General features: G+C 37.3%; 1 protein-coding gene across 1 annotated transcript in view; it reads right to left on the minus strand.

Annotated features, from left to right (window-relative positions):
- The window catches only part of LOC135475823 (uncharacterized protein KIAA0513-like), a 57380-nt gene continuing 34992 nt past the window's right edge, over window positions 1-22388 (minus strand). The window contains exons 6-10 of the mRNA XM_064755762.1: window positions 9489-9642; window positions 8109-8244; window positions 3681-3749; window positions 813-907; window positions 1-205 (exon numbers count right to left, since the gene is read on the minus strand). Of these exons, the coding sequence (XP_064611832.1) occupies window positions 153-205; window positions 813-907; window positions 3681-3749; window positions 8109-8244; window positions 9489-9642 (507 nt within the window). The 3' untranslated portion in view covers window positions 1-152. The remainder of the gene's footprint in view (window positions 206-812; window positions 908-3680; window positions 3750-8108; window positions 8245-9488; window positions 9643-22388) is intronic.

A 22388-nucleotide genomic window follows, 5' to 3' on the forward strand; every position in this document is an offset into this window, starting at 1 on the left:
CCTGTTCATCCACCATTCACAAGATTGTATTGATCCGCTTCCATTTGATTAAATCATGAAAAAGTCTACTTATATTTGTTAACATGCATGAACATCCATGATAAGCCCAGATCCTTTGCCACATTACTGGACGTCTTTTCATTGCCCCACCATTAATGAGCGTCCTTCCATTTCTCCACGTTGTCTTTCAACATCTGAACTTGTTCTGCAAAATAAACAAAAAATGAAAACACATGTACATGTAATTACTCAATATTTTAACAGCAATAAGACATTGATAAAAATTGATGGTAATAGCCTGGTTAGGAAACAAAACAATGAGACAGACAGGCAGACTAAGAGACCACACACCATAAAATATCCCTTTTCGCCAATTTTGCCATTGAGTTCCCTGTCCAAGACCAGGTTTGAACCTGCACCCTATGAGTCATAGTAGCGGCTGAGAGACAAGCACCTATAACCTCTAGACCACGGTGTATTAAATATAATACAGACAACAAGGAACTCCAAGAAGAAATCAGTGGTATCAAAAACCTAAGGGAATCAGATACATGGCTCACACTGGCTTTTTACATGGAGCTTTTTCAGCCTGTATTAATTATTTGATGTTCCTGTTTGTTTTTTAACAAAATGGTCAAGTCAATCATGTCACCGACATGCCTATTACTACTTCCAATGGGTGATGGTTGCATCTCTTTTGTTAAAAAGTTGCCAAAAGTCTTTGATGAAACAGCAGTGTCCCCATATACAACACCAAGGTAAATGTTTAACTATGGTCAATCGGGCAGTACAACACAACATGTCAAACTCACCTTCTCGGAGGTTGGCTATTGTACACTGCTTCCTCAGAAATTCCAAACATAACTCTCGGCTCAGTCCAAATGCTCGCATATTGCATGTGAAGGTCCTAGTGAAACAAACATAGCCAAACGTCTAATGTTTCTCAGGCATGTACATGGACATGTATCATCATATGATCAATTCTTTACATTTAGTGTTTTTTGTGCATAAATGTACATGCATGTTATATACAACCCTTACCTTCATAAGGTGTACTGGAGGCACACTTGAAGTACATCTAAGGTCTAAGGTATACTTGAGGTGTATTGAAGGTGTATCTGAGGTTCTGCCAAATATGCAAATTAGTACCTCAAGGACACCTATAGTACACCTCTGTGGAGAGTGTAACGTGTGAATATTAGGTAAAAAGTATAACGCCTGAGATGTATCTGAGGTACAAATGAGGTATAGCTGAGGTACAGTGTTTTCACTTTTATTGTGATGGAAAACAAGCTCAAAACACTTAAGTATTGTCTGTATAAAACATTGATAAATTTAAGTAAGTTTGTAAGTGCATGCTGTTCTTTGTTTACAGTATCTGTAAATCTCAGTTGACTTACAACAACAACATTTACATGATGCTTTCTAGCTGCTTGATCAAATTTAGTGCTACTCCTTTTCTAAGCCTTTTAGAACGGTTCATGTGTCCAAGCATTTACAAATTCTGTCTCTGGAAGCATCAATCAGTCCATAATTGGGTTGTTTTCCCACAGCCTTGTTTTGGGCAGCCATCTTGGAATAATCAAATATATCTGTGCTCTGTGATTGGTCAATATTTGCACATTGGATGGCAGTCATTATAGGGTGAGACAAACGCTTATATTTATATGGCAAACATTTTTCTTTTGCACAGAAATATTTGTAATTTTGTACCTGCAATATTGCCTGGAGTAAAATGCAAATCTGATCTCTTGTTTCAAAACTTTAAAAAAGTGGCTGAGGTGTACCTGAGGTACATAGCCACTAAATTATAATAAAAAAAACTCTCCAAGTTTCTAAGGTGTCCCAGTAATACATCTTAAGTGTTGATTTTTTTCTCAAATTCCTGAGGTACATTATCTCATTTTAAAAAAAAAATTAAAGTTTCTGGGGTGTAACTGAGATACATCATTAAGTACTTTCAAAGTTTCACGTGTACCTGAGATATGTCATCTTATAAGTGTTGATTTTTTTCTCAAAGTTCCTGAGGTACATCTGAGGTATAGACATACTTGAGGTACAATACACCTCAGATTATATAGATGGGGTGTACACCTCATCTATACCTCCCACTAAGGTGTACATGAGGCATACACCCCATACACACCTCATCTACACCTCACACTGAGGTGTACACCTCATGCCTATAAGCGTAATTTACATGCTTGAGGGCATTCCTATTATTTCATTTTGGGCTACCTACAATGTCGGCGAAGTTGCTCAGTGGCCAGGGACATTGGTACCCCTCCAAGTTCTAATGCAACAAGAGCTTGTCAATCAGCAGGTCAACATCAGTGCATTAACTTCACAGGCTTGTGGGGACATAACCCTGTTACTGATGTAGAGCAATGGACCAGTAGGGTTGGCCAAGTACATGTCCACAGTTGTTTACATGGCCGGAGGAACTGTTTTACTCCCACGCACAAAAGCAACATGTCAATGCATCTACCAGAAGTAAGCACATTTAGTGGGTACCTTGTTACCTATACACAGCAACGGTACATGTTGGGTACTGGTTGTCCACAAAATGTCAAATGTAGATAACACAAATTTGTTTGACGAAGTTTTATGATGTTAACAAATGATGTAGTTAACGAAGCTTGAAAGTTTTGTCAATTTGTAAACTTACTTTAAAAAGAAGGATGCTAAACAAGACACAAGGCATTAAAAAGCAATCATGAATGATAATGAAGTGAACAAAATATGACAATGATACTGACAACAATAATTTTCTTGACCCACAATGTGAAAACATTTGCTACACCCATCTAGATACTCTTTTTCCCATAATCAAATTAAAACTGCTTAAGAACACCCTGAAATAAATATATTTCAACAGTGCCTTTATTTCATTCATTTATTTGATTGCTGTTATAAAAGGCCATTTATAATTTTTGTCCTTAGCTTTCTTGAAGGCTGTTAGGTTTCTGGTTGGAGAAAGATAATCAGAGTGGCCTTGATATCCCAACCCACTTGTACATAACAAACCTCCTGAGTTATACAGCCACACCTAAAATAGGAGGAGCTTAATTTAAGCCACTGAGCTCACTGACCAATGATTTCAGGGCAATTTTTCAAGGTAATAAAGGCTTTACTCCCATACTCCCAGAATTCTTGACAATACAGGTTTAATTTCTGACACTGAAACAACTATCTCAAGATTTGTGAAAATACGGTAAAAAATAAAAAACTTGAACTCACAACTGATGCTGATTGATTAACAGTGGAAGCAGTGTCTAATAGGTCAAACCCTGCAGCTTTGGCAATGCCTAGGGACATTTGCCACACCTAAAATTCAGCTTATAAGCAAGACAGTGCCTGAACTAGCCTATGTATCACACCAGCCAATCAGAAATGATTCCATATATCTGTGTCTGTCCCTGTGTACTAACTGATCTATATATGTCTAGCCAGATGGGAATTGCTTAGTCATTACACTCACTGTCCACTTAAACGCAGTGAATAACTATTCACACAGGCAAATACGACACTGTTTTCATGACAGATGTTTCTGTGTTGAAAAAATAAATCTATACGAATGTATTCCGTGACATTTCCCATGAATATGATAAATAAATAAAACTAGAGTTTTCAGCACTAAGAAGAAACTCCAACCATACAGATTTTTCTGCACAACTCACCCCAACTGACCAAACGTGATATTTTCCTGAAACTGCCGGTCATCCGTTCTTTCATCATTGCCATCCTCACTGTGAATGATAAAATATCAAATCAGTGATCATAACAAACTTATTAATCTTCCACTGTCATTTGCGGGCCTTGTACAAATATACACATTACAGACCTTTCAAACAACTTCAAGTTGTGTGTCATGCAACATGGCTGTGTCAACCAGCTGGCTTGTTTACCTCCATGAATAAAATGAGGTTATTATGAAGTGTTTTGTACATTATGGAGTGGTATAGTACAGGTCCATGTTGTGTTGAATATCCTTATTGGACAAGACGACGCAGGAAAAATAGATGTGGTCACTATTTGAGGTTGAGACTACAGGGTCATTTCTTCAATAACATGCAGAATAACGTTAAACCCCAAGCACTCACTCACTCACTCACTCACACTCACTCAATAGCATGCATGCATAAACACATTCTATCAAAACATTTAATGATGTGTCTTTAATAAATTTTTGTTTACCCTAATTCCTCAATCTTTTCACATACCAAAGAACAACTTTCAAAGGATTTATGCACCTTTTTAACTGGCTTTCAGAGACAAAACTACATTGTTTGGGTTGACTAATTTCAATGCTTCACAAAAAGTATACTTTTATCAGACTATAAGGTATAATGTTCTCAAAATATACTTGAATAAACACCACGCAAACATGTGAAAAGGTTGAAGAAACACAGTAACATCTAGAGCTTATTAAAGTGAAACACTGAAAGAAAGGTGAATGGCTAACAAGAGTCAATGTCTGTTTCTAGCAGCTGAGATCTAAGAGATCTTTCACTTCAAAGTCTGCAATGAATCATGACAGGACAACAAATAAATAGCAAAAAAGGTCAACATACAGTGATTAAAGATATAAACAGTATGTGTTGATAACAAAAGTCCTCATGGGACCTGGCTATGCAGTGTTTTGCAAGTAAATTGAAAATTAGCACACATTAAATATTCATAACTGCCACTCCTGACTTCATGATTTATTAAAAAGGAAAACTGAAAAAAAGCTACATTATTCCAGCTCTGCTCTTTAAAAACAAGACGGTACCGATTTGTTGCCATGGTAACAGATTGCACCAGAAAACATATCGCAATATTTTATGGGCAGAGATAAGATTTTTTCTCTGAGATCAATCATTGTCTCGACGCTGTGAAAGATTAAAGCTTCCCGCTACAGCAGACAGATTTTCACCACCAAACTGTCGACATTCAAACGATTCCAGCTCTGCTGTTCAGATTGCAATGCTGACATTGATTCCAATTCAAGTGTTAGATGAGAGCTCTCTAGTCAGTAGAGGAAGGAATTTGATTTCCATATTGTCTGTGCTGGCCCAACGGAGAATTCCTGTGCATTCTCGTAAAACTTGTCTGATAGCTCGGAAAGAAATGGCAGCCTGTAATCTGCTCAGTGCTGAGGCATAATCTCATTGGTCGATATACTCAACGGCATTTTACAGCCTTACCTCCCGGCAAAGAGGTCCACAGCAAGTTAAGCCTCCTGTCATGTCCAGTGCCAGCTTTTTACTGCTTGAAGAACTTCATAGTTTGCACATGTGTCTTAATTTGGCCACATACATCAACTACGTTTGTACATTTGCTGGACTTCAAGATTCTTTGTTGGCTCCAAGCAAGGCGTTTCTTAAAATGGATATGTAGTTTACCTTATCCAGCATTTTAATACACAAAATACACATGAAGTAGCCTAAGGAACTTACTGTAATTAACACATCCAGTAACAGTTAAAGTGAGTGCGTGCGAGGAGTTTAATGTCATACTCAACAATTTTTTAGTCCTATGAATACGAAGGAATCCTTAGGGTGTATGTAATGTACCTCCTTGTTGCAGGACGGATTTCCACCGCTCTTTTATCTGGTGTTGCTTTACTGAGACGACTTACCGAAGGCGAGTAAGCCGCCCCGCCCGAGCCATTATACTGATACGGGTCAACCAGTCGTTGCACTGTCCCTTTCATGCTGAACGCCAAGCGAAGAAGTTACAGCTTCCTCTTTTAAAGTCTTAAAGTGTGACTCGACCCAGGATTGATCCTGGATCTAACGCTCCCAGACACAGTTAAAGGCGTCACTGTTAATGCAAGTGTTAAGGATGGTATCTCTAGAAGTACTGCATGTACTGAGCTCAGGTTTTGCATGCATATATGTATGATTTGGATTTTCCCTACTCTTACTATCATCATCAAATGCAATGTCGAATTCATGACGTGATTGTAACTGGTTCATCCTCATTTGTCGTAATATGAACAAAAATCTGTCATCGTATCACTCTGCAAGCTTTTCAAGGGTCCAAAACGAAGAACGAAGAACAAACTATTCATTGTAAAAGTGTGAATTAAAATATTATTTTCAAGTTTGTTATTAAGAGGTGCACATGGAGAGGAGCATTTGTCATTAGGCTAGAGCATTAAAGACTTGTCAGTATACAGAGTGTAACCCTAGCAGAATTAGACAGCATCAGATAGTCAGAGACTGCTCTGGTGATAGGTTTGGAAAAACTTTTGTATTGCCAAGGGTGGCTCCAAGCCAATGTCAGAGTGTGCTTCATTTGAAAATGTGCATAGGTTTAATTTCTACCGATTAATTTGCATTGATTTATTTCATTTTCATGAATGATGTGAAGTTTCCACTTACAGTACGCAGCAGAAAAGACTTAAAAGCGGTCATGACTTGCAGTGATTAGTTCCTGATACGTGTCCTTAATTCTTCAACTTATTTGCATGTTTGCAAGGTGTTTATTTAAGCACGTTCTGAAGGCATTAATCTGTGTGGATTGATAAAATTATACTGTTTGAAGCCCTGACATTAGCCAATTTTGTCCATAAAATCAAACTAAAAGTGTGCGTAAATTGCAATAAAATTTGCTCTTTTATATGTGAAAATGCTGCGGAATTAGGTTAGGCCTACTCTGCTGTGCTACTTATGTGTACAAGCCGACACAAGTGCCAGTTTGTTTTAGATGCTAGTATTTATTTCAGGCATTAACATAAAACATACGTGAAAGATCAAATGATGGAAAATTGTGAACGCTCAGTTGGTTAGCGTGCTAGCGCAGCGTAATGACCCAGGAGTCACCAATCGGTCGCTGTGAGTTCAAGTCCAGTTCATGCTGGCTTCCTCTCCGGCCGTATCTGAGAAGGTCTGGCTAGAGATTGCCTCTGGCTAGAGATTATCTCAGCCAATGAAACAGTGTGCATTGTCTGTAACGTGTATTGGACTCTACTTTGTCAAAACAGGAGAGGTAACTTGGGTCCAGGTACTAGAAATTAGTTGAACATAAGAAATGTTTGAGAGGAATAAGTGATGAATGGATTTGTCCATAAAAATATCTGTAACGAGGGAGATCAACAAGGACATCTTTTTTTTTTCTTGAATAAAGTATAGATAGGCTGTGCATTCTTTGCTGATGACACTTTCTGCGTGTCCATCTTTCCTGTGCTTTCTTGATAGGCATGTCGAGTCATACATGTAGCGTCATTATTGACACAACTTTATAAATCAATTTTTTGTAAGTTATCTCACAAATCATGTTGTCGTGAGGCACTTTATCCTGTATGACATCTTAAATGACATAGTTACATAGAATAACTTCGAGATTTGTACAAGTGAAATGCATAATGAGAAACTGTTTTCTTCAGGACATGCTGAACACGCATACCTACCAATAACCCCTGCAGCGCGACTAGCCAGCCATTAACCCATCTGAGCCAGCGAGGCTCCCACCTTACTTTAAAGGAGAAGAAAACTTAAAAACATGACACTACAGGCTGAAAAGAACACATTTTTTTCTATCTGGTGGTGCCTGCTGCATAATTTTGCGATAAAACTGCCGGCTTGTTCGTGTAAACTCGGAACCTACGTCCAACATTCCGTTTTCTCGATTGTCAAGCAGAAAACAAACTGTACTGTTTGTTTACTTCTGGGAAGGAGAGTTCTACCAGAAATGTATGAACTGCACTTTGGTGGTTTCCGGCAGCAATTCTCCTCCTAACACAGAAGACTTCAGGGCTAGTTCTTAGGCAAATTGGAGTCGCCCACAGCGGATTCTGGCGCGGACTTTATTTACAATTTATCACCTTGAGGTACATATTAGAATTTTATTTATGGCAAGCACCTGAGAGAAAAGGCAATATTCTTTTCAATGGTATTTGATTATTTAAATTTTCTTCTCCTTTAAATATATAGGATAAGTTTCAAGTAAAAATTGACATACAGAACGATTTTCTGAAACAGTATTGATCATGTACATGTATCATGACTGAATTCATGACAAAGGGCAGATAACTCCCATTTCAGAGCTTGTAAGCCTACTGGAATACTCTGAGAGGAGACTGATGGGGTCAAAATCCTGTGTTGTTAATTACACCGTACCTTGTACACACAGGTTTCCGCGCACGCTCGCACTGAACTGCGTCAAAGAAAGCAGCACTCCAGAAGCGTATGGACTGCCAGATGGGCTGATCTTTGAGGTAGCTGTACAGGAAAAACTTCATCTTTTTACCATTAGGCAGGGTACCACCTACAACAACAGCAATGGACACAGCACACATAAATAATTGTTACCTTAAGCTTGCTTGGTAATCAACATTGATTTTAACATTTTGTTGGGTCATATTATTATGGTGAAATTTCCATAGAAATTGTCAAGATTGTCTTAAAGCCAGCATATTTACTTGTATTTAAATATTTTAATGAATGACTGTTTAATGCAAATAATAAATCATTTTTCATCTGTATGTTAGGGGTCAGTTTCAAGGGTGTAGGATTAACTGCAGTGCTTGGGGTAAAGCACTGACAAGCAAGTGATCTTCAACGAATGTTTGATAGTGAGCATTGTTGATCGTTTACAAAATCTGGTTAAAGTCCTGGCCTCGTATGGCCTTGTGTGGCACATCTAACCAAAGCTCCACCAAAAGCTGGACTGGGATCTCACTGATCAAACTTGTGTGCTCTGGGGCAAAAGTGGAACATTTAATAGACAACTGAGACAGTGAGAGACAGAGTTAAAATATCAGCAGCTTGACTGGCACCCATGATAGGAAGAAGCATGCAGAACTAGGCAGCAGCATGCAGGACTAGGCAACACCATACAGGACTAGGCAACAGTATGTAGGAGTAGGCAACAGTATGAAGGACTAGGCAACAGTATGTAGGAGTAGGCAACAGTATGAAAGACTAGGCAACAGTATGTAGGAGTAGGCAACAGTATGAAGGACTAGGCAACAGTATGTAGGAGTAGGCAACAATATGAAGGACTATGCAGCAGTATGTAGGAGTAGGCAACAGTATATAGGAGTAGGTAGCAGCATGCACAAGTAGGCAGTAGCATGCAGGACTAGGTAGCAGCATGCAGGAGTAGGCAGTAGGATGCAGGACTAGGAAACAGTATGTAGGAGTAGGCAACAATATGTAGGACTAGGTAGTAGCATGCAGGACTAGGAAGTAGCATGCTGGACTAGGCAGCAGCATGCAGGAGTAGGCAGTACCATGCAAGAGTAGGCAGCAGCATGCAGGAGTAGGCAGTAGCATGCAGGACTAAGCAGCACCATGCACGACTATTACACTATTGGCAAATAAAATGGCAAAACTCCCATAACTACTGAAATGAAATTTTTGTCCTAGCAGTCCAGCATCTTTGATATTCTACTTAAGAAATTTAAAATGAAATGCAATTTTTCATGCACAACTAAAATTCTGTGATAATTTGCATGACACTGCCTGAGAAACAGTAAAAATGTGGAGATGCAGACAATGACTTACCCTCATGATAAAATGTGAAACACATGTTCATTAGAGATTTGGCTGGGGAGAAATCTTCAGCTTCGTTACACTCAAACAAAACGAGAGCAAAATACTGGACCAGACGGAAAAATATCCTCTCATCAACGTTCTTACTGTTGACTCTCTGCAAAACAAAAGCAATGAGAGTTGTTGATAAAAATGTTGGGCGTATCAACAACTGATGTGCATACATACATATATATATATCACAGAAAACCTGTATTTATTTGCTGACATGATTGTTGTTTATTGCCTACTGCACAAACTGAAACTTTTCATACATCAAATAATCAAACAATCAGGAAAAAGAGTGAACAGTAAAGATGACAATGGCATCAATAAAATTCTGCTTGAATCTTCTTGTATTTTGTTTTGCTGCAATAATGCCTCTTGTCTGTTGCAGAGGCAAGTAATTCAATCAGGTGGAGATGCAACAAAAAAAAAAAGAGACAGAAATGGCGGGAATGAACCCCTAAACAAATTTCTGGCAAAAGGGTTAATAATTTTTTCAAAAGGCCAGTGTTAACCTGCTTCTGCATCATTGTTTTTAAGGAACTGCTTGTAATTCTTTATGCTGTACGTGTACTTAGCGACAATGAAAGATAGAAAGCTGCATATACAAGGTCTCTATATGCAGGAATCTATAGCATATATTTTTAATGATCTACTGGAATGGAATTTCTGGCAAAAGGGTATATAATTTTTTCAAAGGGCCAGTGTTAACCTGCTTATGCATCATTGTTTTTAAGGAACTGCTTGCAATTCTTTATGCTGTATGTGTACTTAGCGACAACAAAAGATAGAAAGCTGCATATAGAAGGTCTCTGTAAACATGAATCTATAGAATAAATTTTTGATGATCTACTGCTTGCCAGGAACTGGTCAAACGACATCTAAATTACCCCCCCCCCCCCACCCAGACCCACAAGCTTTTGTGGCTGAATCAGTCTGTGGAAGAGGCAGTGTCTGGGGCCAGCTCCTCCCAGGCTTGGAAATTGTCTACTTTTATTTGCGATGCACAAGAATCAACTCGTACAATATTCCCTGGACATAAGCCTCGTATTCCTAGACAGCACATTTTATGCCTTTACTCTTGTAAAAAACAATGGAATTCAATTAAGGGTTAGCACACTCTGTCTCCTAAAACATGTATATACATGGATGTGGTTACTGAACTCCTGTTCTCATTAACCACTTTAACAAAGTCAAGGCTAGAGTGGCAAATGTAGAGAAGCCCAACATGGTCATCCACACAGACAACAGGATGTGTCAGTTTGGATCAAAGGCTGTCAGGGAGATGAAAGTTTCAGCTTCACAGAATTTTGCTGATGGCTTCTCTTGAGGATTTGTGGGTTATAAAGAGCGTTTGCAATGGCTGAGTGATGCGTTTATACCAAGGGGGAAGTAATCGGATTATGAGCCGACGCCCCCGCTCTCATGAAACTATGGCTTAGCGATAGGAAGTCAAGCTGAACTTACACATGATTAGAGATAAACCAAAGTCTATGTGGATCTTACTGATGATGGGAGAGATACCAAGATCAATACTGGATGACTTCAAGGGTTCCTACTTCCATCAATGTATATATAGTAGATATAACTTCCAAAACATTTAACGGAAGGCAAAATGCTGTTCAGCGTAAATCCGATTGAATTTTTGCTATTATTTTAAAATAGCCAAAATACATGTAATAACCTTTGACACAATATCTGCCTCGCCTGCGCATATATTATCATTCCAAATTGGCAATGAAGCTTGTAAACTTTATAATATGGGTCGCTTTATAACTATTTAAAAATTTTGAACCCTTTTAACAATGATGATGCTTAACCAGCTATTAATGGATATCTATCTGACTGTTGTTTCTGATGCTATATATATATTTATATATGCTGTGATCAGGTTTATGGCCGGGTTGATGAAGCATTAGTGTCCAGACAAAATTCTCAACCTCCCTCCATTGATATCTAACACAGCCCAAAGTTTAAGCAAAACTGTCTTTGAGCTTGCCACTCACTGAACAGGGGAACCACTGGCACTGAAACCAAAAAGATTCATGAAGTCACGTTTTTTTATTATGTGTAATATGTAGTGTTTAGTACAACGCCTTCACAATCATGACAACGGCGTCAAGACGACAACAACAAAATGCCAGGCTACAAATTGCAACATAATGCAAAATAAAACCTGCCATTACAAAATAATAAATTCCGACAATAAAACTTAATGCAACAACAGTTATGGATGTTTCCTAATTAACTGTCATCTTGCCTAACCTCTTGGAAAATCCAAGGACTGATGTATAGCATCACTAAGTACATTATCACTGCATGTTAATGTGACGACCAGCTTTCACCAGGGTGCAGGCTAATATAACAGGTAGCGCATGGTGTTATGTACACTCCTGCAAAAAGTGTTTACAATGTCACTGATAGACGGCAAAAACTTCACTGTATACTCTCGCCCCCTGAACTGATATTGCCGCTTACATTTATGTGTCTGTTGGGAATCAAAATATTCCATATCAGAGTGTGATGTTTACAAAGTGATCATTATTTTGTTAGAAATACATGCAAAGTGTAAAGATCGTGATTAATTTGCATGCGTAGGCAGCATATCAGTTTAATGACTTCTGTCTCGGTTCCCCCAAGCTCTGCTCGGTTTCCACCCACCATAATTCTGGCAGCTGTCGTATAAGTGAAATATTCTTGAGTACGACGTAAAATACCAATCAAATAAATAAATAAATCTCTCTCGGGGTGAACACATTAACTACTGCTGACGTCGCTATAGGTGGACATGCCCTGCAGCCGGGGGTGGGGGGTGTTACCACTGTAAAGCGGAACAATGAAATCTATCTATTCTATACGAGATAATGTGATAACACTGGACAGGGCACAATAAACAGTTATAACCACAGCTATGCCTGCAGAGACATTCCATCTTCCAAACACCAGGGTGTAAGATGGTTTACTACCCTCCCTAAGGGGCTGTCAGTCTCAATCTATAAACCATTCTCTCCCATACCTGATGACTGCGAAATAGAACAAATAGCTGCCGTTGTATGCACAGCCTTATCGAGGTAATTTAATACAGGGTGAAGAGACTGATTGAAAGCACAATGATAGAAATGTATGGTTATATGGATAATGATATTGACTCCATACTGCAATATATGCATGCACATCTACATGAGACCTTGGCACTTTGCCACCATCATCATCCAACAGAACCAACCCTGGTCTGTGTAGCTACTCCTGCCATCTTAACAGTTTACATGGTCATCTTAATCATTCTTTATGTAAGTTTCTTTTCAAATATCTGAAATTGATTTGTTTAACATTTTTAAATAATTAATTTATTATTAATAATAATAATTAATTAATTAATTAATTAATTAATTATTATTAATAATAATAACAATAATAATAATAATAACTTTCAAAGGCTTGTCTTGCATTCATTCAAACTATGTATGTACATGTATCAGTTGGATCCTCTCAATCTACTAGGATTAGTTCCAATTAAGAACTTAAGATATGCTTTTTTCTGGTTCAAACCTTAGGTCTATTTTCCTACAGTTGTAATTGTACTTAAAATTTTAAAGACATTCTTATGCACCACCGTATTACTTCCTATCACCTGGATTCCTAAGAATTAGGTCCCAAAGAAAAGTCAAATCTTAATTAAACAGGTAAACCATGGCAGCAAATAACCACCTGTAAAACTTTACTTATCTTGAAACATGATGGGTTTCGCTCCTACTTACATCAAAAGAGAAAGATCAAGCCAAATATGTAGATCATGAAATCGGAATGTGGCACACGTATTTGCGACTTCTAACAGCGCTTGAAATTCGTCTCCATAAGGTCATGTTACCTAGCAGCTAAAGAAGTATCAGAGCATTCAAACGACCAGTTAACTACTAGCTCTGAATTCATATTCTCTGAAAGTATTTACGACTGTATCCCGTTTCCCGAACACGTGTTTGCGATTTCCAACAACCCTTGAAACCGGTCCATTAAGCCGAATTAAGCAATATGCATGAGAGCATTCAGCTAGCTAGTTAAACGGCCATCCTATGTCTTAACTCATATTCTCAGAAACTACAGTTGATGGTACTCTATTTTTGTTGTATCTGTGTGGAACAGCTCACATAACTGCAGAGCAAAAGGACAACAGCGCCTTGCTTTGCATTTGCCTATAAAGAATTTGAACATTCTTCCATGGATCAGATCAACCTACAGGCATCAATTCGTTAGATGTGAATAATTTATTTTGAACAGAGAAAGAGAAGGTTTTTAAACCCTTGAACGCAACAGCAGAGCTGTCAAGAGAGCTTTAGGGAATCAATTCTGTGTCAAGATATCTGATCAATCTATTTTGAGTGTTTTTTTCATCTACCACTGACAGATTTTTAAGGTTCAACAATTATATCTGTCAATTTCCATGTTCCCTTCTATTCTGACTGCCACTGAACATTGTGACATATTGCAGCTCTTCTTACCTCTAAGCAAAAATTCTTAATTTTGAGTGCAGAGCACTAAGTCAAATTTTGAGGCCCGTCCTTAAAGCCATCTAAAGCCAAAAAATTCCTGAGGGTTGCTGATTCTACAATCTGTTGCCATATGAAGCACTTGAAGCTGTAAGTGCACTGACCATGCTGTTTGTGATTTATACGAAGGTTTCAAGCAAAACTGCCCAGTAAATTGCCACAAGACTGAAAAAAATCTTTCACAATCTGCTTGAATGGCACATACCTCTAAGGAGAGGAGCGAAGGAAATGTGGGTCTAGTTGGCATTTCACCAATTTCCTTCCCATGATCAATGGTGCTCAGCTTAACGTGGCCGTAAACGCGAGAAAAAAGGAAGGTGTAGGGAGTCAATTGCTAGACATGTGGAAAGAACAGCAAACAGCAGCCTAAGTAAACACAGCCAACGGAATTGGCAATTTTGCATCTGAGCAGTGCTATCCATTATCGTCTCGTGAAGCCAAATTTGGTTTCCTCGTTTCGTTAGCACGGCGATCCCGCATTAAGCATACCATGTACATGTCGTTCCGGCAGTAATGGAAGACTCTTTTGGCAGCTGAGAATTTATGAACAGCTGGATGAATTTGGCAAGGAAACAAACTGATCCATTCTTATGCACTGGTGATTTTAATGATTTTGAGTAAAACAAGGACTACGAATGATGTCAATCACTTAGCACTGATTTTAAGGATTCTAATATTTGCAGAGGATTGTCGCAGGACCATAATTACTCTTTGCATTCTTTTGGTTTAACGTATTTGTGCGTTTTGTCATTAGCTGTAATCTTGATTTGATTTCTTTTTTTTTTTTTTTGCATGAAATGCTGCTTGTGTATAATGGTGTGTTTTATTATTGCTTTGCATGATGAGAATTTCACTCCGCATATTTCTGGTTTAGTCCATTTGCGTCTGTGTGCTGTTGTTATAAACTATTTTTTCTGTGCCTACTTTTAGTGTGTTTTTGCCATGATCTGTAATTGATGCTGTTGTACTACTTTGGCGCGAATCATTCTAATGAATGGAACACCAATAATATTATTTCTGTCCGTCTGTCGATTGTCTGCAATAAACACGCTGTTCAGAAATTTGCACCAGCTTGCAACAACAAAAAGTTAAATTTACTGAATACGTCAACTGATTTATTTATTTATTTGATTTGTGTTTTAAGCTGTACGCAAGAGTAATTCACTTATACGATGTCGGGCAGATATATGGTGGGAAGAAATGGGGCTAAACTCTGGGGAAACTGCCAAACATGCTCAAGTTGCCAGAAGGCCTTCCCACCTATGACGAAATACACCGAGTAAATTCATATTATATTATGTAATATAATATATATAGTATGTAATTATATAGTATATAAAATGTTACAATTACACGTTTATGTGGACAAAATGTCAATAAATATAAAACAGTCAATAAATACGGTAATAATATAAAACACAATAAAATGGAAGGAAAAATTTGTTCATGTGAAATATTATAGATAATTTTCACAAAAAAATATACAGAAGAATATGGAGGATTTTCTAGGATGTTCCTGCTGAATTCCACTGTTAACACATGATACCAGCGCATTAAATAAACAACTTTTCAATTTAACGAAATGTTTGTGAAAAACTCTCCTTGAGCTGTAATGCAATATGTGTAAGCTGGATGTCCATTAACCGTAAAAGCCTTGTAATTTGATCCACTTACAGTGGAAAAACAATTATTGACAAATACATTGCACATCTGATCCAAACAAATTAATATAAATTTACCAATACTGTACTGTATCGGTTAATGACACACTAAATAAGGTTATACATGTATCTCAAACTTAATAGCAAATGTCGTTTTGTATCAATTAACCATTATCAAATTAATTTCAACATACACAAGTACAAAATTTTCAAAAGAAAAGTAATTTATGTCCATTTACCTACTATCTCTTAAGCACTGTTAAAACATTGAATTTTATACGGTTGCTGTGAGTTCAAGTCCAGCTCATGCTGACTTCCTCTCCGGCCGTATGTAGGGAATGTTTCCTCCCACCATAATGCTGGCCGCTCTCATATAAGTGAAATATTCTTGAGTACGGCGTAAAACACCAATCAAATAAATAAATCAAATAAATTTTATATTTTAAAATCTTGAAAACAAAATTATGCCAAATTTCCACATTTTACCAAAATTTTATGAACTGCCTTAAGTAGGTTGAATGAAGTTATAATCTTGACAGGTAGATTTTCTTCAATGAAATAATTACAAACGCTGACACAAGAATTGGACGTAGTTCAAAAGAGACTTAATTACTTCAGACTTGCATGTTGATGGTGCGGTATTTAATTCAGTGGTCTAAAAAAATAATACAATAGGTCAAAACATGTAACAAAGAACACCCCAGATCACCGTGGTCCATTAAACACACACATGCTCGGTAAAATTTGGATCAGTATGTATTAAATATGTACCTTCAGAGATAAAATTCAACGAGGAACTAACATTGGGATGATGGATGAACACCGCAGTGTGTTTGATTTAATATACAAAAATTAGTCCATTCTTTATACTGTCCATGTACACCAATGTCTTGAAATCTGTCCCGAAATAGTCCTCAAAGACCAATGAAAACTTTATATAACAAAACACTAGGTCTTCATGGTCAACCTGATATATACTAAATACTTTCTGATGTTGCAACACTCACCAAATTGCCCGGAACACAGAATACGATGAAAATTTATATATACATATACAGGTGTATGCATACTTATATATATATATATATATATATACATATACATGTGTATGCATATTTATATATATATATATTTATATATATATATATATATATATATATATATATATATATATATATATATATATATATATATATATATATATATATATATATATACATATACATGTGTATGCATACTTATATATATATATATATATATATAGATATACAGGTGTATGCATACTTATATATGTATATATCCAACCAAGTTAAATCTGCATATTAACAACCAGGGAGGAAAACTTCTCACAAAAGTTGTACCCTGCTAAATGTGGATTACTGTAGATGTCTGGCCAATACCACTTTAACATTTTCTGACTATTTTTTGCATATAGTTTGATCTTTAATGTTTTTCTTCCAGTCTATAAAGATCAGATTTAGTGTTTTGTTTAATCTGCTCTACCAGGTGGCTCAAAGAATTCAGACTTTCATGAACAATTATTTATTTTATTTATTTGATTAGTGTTTTACGCCGTAGTCAAGAATATTTCACTCATACGACACAACCATCTGCAGGTTGCTGGCAGACCTTCCCACTTACGGCCGGTGAGGAAGACAACAAGAGCTGGACTTGAACTCACAGCGACCGCATTGGTGAGAGACTCCTGGGTCGTTATGCTGTGCTAGCGCGCTAACCAACTGAGCCACGAAAGCCCCTCATGAACCATTAATTAACTATCAAACTATATTTTCCCAACAACACTAGCGATATAACGTGGACGAGATTAGCCCTGAAGCAGAACATGAATAGCCGATAGTGCAAACACACAATGTCATGCCAACAAATTTGTAGGACAGAAGGATACTGAAGGACATCTTTGAAAAAGGAAAAAAAGAAAACAGTTATATTCTGATTGTTCGTGACAATTGAATAAATGAGTATTCAGATCTAAAACACTATGTCTCTCCATCGACAATGAAGGACATTTGACAAAGAAAAAAAGAACAGTTAAATTCGGACTGTTCATGATAAACCTATAAATCAGTATGCGCAGAAAATCAACAGTATTTGAACAGATCTGAAACACTGTGTCTCTCCATCAACAAAAACATTGTGTTAATTTTAGTATGACCTGGATTCTGGGCCAATCTAAAGGAAGACTTAACAATCACTTATCTATGACATATAAAGTTGAGACAAGGATGGGTGCCAAATATCAGAGCCTAGAGCTTAGTTCAATTGTAATGTATCCTTAACTAGTGAAGGTCACCTATTATTCAAATATCTGATTTTCACGGGCGCCTTTTTGTTTTTGTTATCGCACCAATGCTTTTATTTCAGTTCCTCACTGGTTGGGTTTTTATTACAAAAACACGCTCAAGTTCATAAATAGAAGTGCAGATTAATGAAGGGAACAGTGGTCTGGAAGATTACCTGGCTACATGTATTTTGGGAGCAGAATGGTTAATACAAGATAGACAGGCATGCAGGCCACAGAAAACATCCCTGTTTCTAAGGAGGCCTGATCTTAGATACCACTCACACATTGTCAGAGATGTCACGACGCAAAAACCGCTTGAGGGGCAGGTGACTAGGTGATCATGAAAGGATTTCTCATGCTTCGGAAATTTCTGGAAGATCTTAATTTAGACAAAAAATATCTGAGACCTATCTCTTTGACGTCAAACTGAAAGGTTTGGATGCTTAAAATAATGTTAAATTACACAAACATAAAAATTAACACCAGGGAAAGTGGAGCTACATGTCAATCCCTCTTCCACTGCTTCCTTGTCACAAATGATGAGCCTATCATTGCTTATTGCTTAATTTTGTTAAAAATGTTCTTATCGTTAGTGTCATATCCAGATACAAGGCGAATGGATTGATTGATAGATGCATTCATTTATTCCTTTTAGATGCATTCATTTATTCCTTTTAGATGCATTCATTTATTTCTTTTTGCTTAACACCATACTCAAGAATTTTCACTTGTGTGACTGTGTAAGTTTTGTAGGTAGACAAAACCTGAATGTCTGGGAAAAACCATCGGCCTTTGGCAAATTATTGAAAAGCTTTCCAACATGTAATATACAGACTTGCATGTCATACTGGCACTGACTGGTAGAACAAATGTAGTCCTCATTAAAATGTAAAGACTGTGAAAATGGTCCTCATACCGTCAAAGAGTTATTGTCACCAATTTCCTACAAACATCGAGAGTTGGAGAATGTACAAATTCCCTGTCCAAAGCTGGGTTTGAACCAGCATTTTAAGTGTCCTAGACATTGAAATCCATGTAGGAATAGTTACATTTGACTTACTATCATCCACACATGTAGATATGCATGCAAGGTCAATGGAAAGGCCAACATTTGCATTAACTGCTGCTTTGGTACAAGACGTTAACTGGATTGTACAGGTAAACATGTGCAAGTTTGAAATTACGCCGCAACATATCCAACAAAAAGTCAACACCACCTTGCACTCAGGGCTCTCAGTAAGTGAATGGATCAGGTTAAAAGTTAGGCTGTCAAATACTGAACTAACCAACACAAAAACAGACTAAGTGACTTTAATGTAGACTGAGTTGCTTAATTGTTACAGCTAAATCCTGGCTAGGTCTGGAAACCAAGACCAATGTAACATACTTGGCATGGAGATAATATAAAACTCTTAACCTTGGCATACATGAGGGCTTATGAAATGACTCAGCTGACCATATATGGTCCCTTTCATTGATGACTACACAACTTTAAGATTGAACTGCATCTATGTAATGATAACAGTTCAAATCTTTTGCATATATGGGTGCATGCTTACAAAAACTTTGAGAATATAGGCCAATAGTTAACCCAAACTTAAAACTTTACACTCGGGGGCTAAATGCATAGAAATTGATGAAGTTTGGAAATTTTGAAAAGAAACCAGATATATAACATAAGAGGTTTAGCTACATTTTCAAAGCATCTTCATCATTGAGACTACTGAAAACTATACATTAATTAATTACTCAATGATTTCCACTAAACTGATTAGCTGATCAAAAAAGATTAACCAGACAATGAGGTCACTGTCAGATTTTCATACTAATTTTCAGTTTTTTACATGGTCATTACGTCAATGATGAGGCAGACTAAATACAAAACAGCTAAATACAAAACACTTTTCTCAAAAAAAAAAATTGAAAAAACCCTATGCCTGAAAAGTTTCCTCAAATCAGTGCTGATCAACTCTTGGCATGGACTGCAATGGATGCTCAGCAGGAAGGCAATTTTAAATCTGTGATGGCATGTGTATACCGTATCGACTTAGGGGTGAATGATGCAAAAGACACCCAGCAAGACACCTAAACTAGACAAAGCTTTGAAATGTTTTTGTCAAGGACCAAGGTCATCCATCCTTGCACCAGCACCTCATCTCACTTGTGTGGCAAAGATGGCACATGTGAATATGTGTTTTGAGGTTCGCATCTGAGGCCGTTCCCGCATGTCAAATTCATTCAGAGATACGTTCAATAGGATTATTGTTCGCAAAAAATCTTTGATATCAAAACACAACCAGTGTGATAAAGTAGAAGACGTCTGATATAAAAATAACAGATAATTACAGAAATCCACAAGCCACACCCCCAATAAAAACAAGTAATACATTTAAGAGGCAGTGAACTAAGCCATGCTTTCAGGCAAACAACCTATTCAAGCTAGATTGCTGACCTTCTCATACGTTTCCATGGTAACAATGCTCTTGGCAGTAAATGCTTATTAAATAAAAAAAGGTTTGTCAAATTCTTAAACAAAGTGTCTGCAAGAAGATAATGGTTAATACATTTGATTTATGCACCAATCTTCTTCTATTGTTTTAATCTTGATTTCAAACCATGTTCCAGTATGATAGAAAATCTGGATTTTTATCCCTGAAATAAGGATGTCTAAAATAATCCCCTGCCTCTTGAAACTAAATATCTATTTAGTTAGAGTTTCAGGTGATACTAGTTCAAAGATATTATGTTTTATGTTCATTCATTCCCACTCAAATGCACTGAAATGATTACTGTTTCAGTATTAATTTCTTTCAGTTGTTCCTGACACAAGAAAAGCGTTAAATATCATCTTTTTTATATAGACAAGGGGCACGGCGAGAGGGGATGGAACGGAGGGAGTTAGAAAATGACAGCATGGGCACAAAGATGTATACTGTACACATTCACTGGACTAAAGCTTTGTTTCGTCGGACCCAGTCCACTTCCGAAGATCACAAGCTGGAATTACCTTGATCTACAGTGGCTCAGTTGTTTGGCTGCGACTAAGTCAGGAGATTTATCGGGTAATACACTGCAATAGACTGGAAAAGGGCGAAGTTTACTCTGCTTTCATCCACCCCTGCACCTGGCTGCCATTCCACAAGAGGGTATGGCACTGAATGTTAAGCAAAAAAAGCCTCCCCCGCCATAGTCTTATTTCATAAGAAACAATTAAACATGTCTCACGTCTTTAAAATAAAGAGCTTAAAAGCTGTGGCAACCACACAATCTAAGATGGCCTACAATAATCTTATTGGTTTAGTTAAATAGGGTGAGGAAAACCAGTCCTATTATTACCTTAGATGACCTTAAGCCATGCACTGTGTATACATGAACTTGATTATAAACTTTTCAAAATATGCCTTGTGCACAAGGGAAAAAAACCAAAGATGGTTAACAACAGACATACTGATTTTTGTAGCGGGACAGAAATCAACTGTAGTGGTTCTCTCAATGATCTTGAGCCACTGCGTAAAATATGAAATTGATTGCTTGAAAACTGATAAAGATGTCTTGTTCAGAATTAAGACCTGAAGGGGCGAGGCCAGGGGGGAGGGGGGGTCGGTTGCAGAATAGAAAAGATGGCCGTCGATGAGTCTCGAAAGGCTATCTCAACACCAGTTCTCTCGCTCAAACCGATGTGCAAGTACAGGTGTGAACTTGATTAATTGAAAACCGTTGAAGATATCTTGTTCACAAGGTCAGGTGTGACAAGATCAAGTGTGACAGACAAATGGAAACTGGCATGGACTCATGGACCCACTGAGAGCATCGGCATCCTGTAGTCACCACTTTTATGGCAGGGGACAAAAAATCAATCCAAACCACATTCTGACAACATAACTCAGTGCAAGGAAGATTTCTGTTAAGCTGATAATGTGAAATAACAACATGGGTTATTTATGATATTTACACAATGGAGAGTTGAGGGTCAGACCTTCAACATGCTACAAAGGTCAGAGTTTAACATCTTTTTTTTTCTTCACAGCTTCTATTCTCTGATGGAAAATACAGGAAGGATGACAGAAAAAATGAGAAATTTAATCAAATTAAATCAAAGGAATCCATTACCTGTATAAAGCATGGACTTCTGAAGAATTTCGCTATCTTGAAACGTTAAATTCATTCCCTAATACTCACATATATGTCTCAAAAAACTTTCAGCTGCCTGAATTATAAAAGATGGTTACACATTAAAGCTGACATAAAATACAATGCCTTCAACCCTGAATAGGCTGACAGAAAAAAACCAATTTAATTATAAATTTCGAAGATGCTTCTCAGATTATTTGATACAAGTTATTTGATACAA

Source organism: Liolophura sinensis, chromosome 9, assembly GCF_032854445.1.
Source record: "Liolophura sinensis isolate JHLJ2023 chromosome 9, CUHK_Ljap_v2, whole genome shotgun sequence".
Taxonomy (NCBI): Eukaryota; Metazoa; Mollusca; class Polyplacophora; order Chitonida; family Chitonidae; genus Liolophura; species Liolophura sinensis.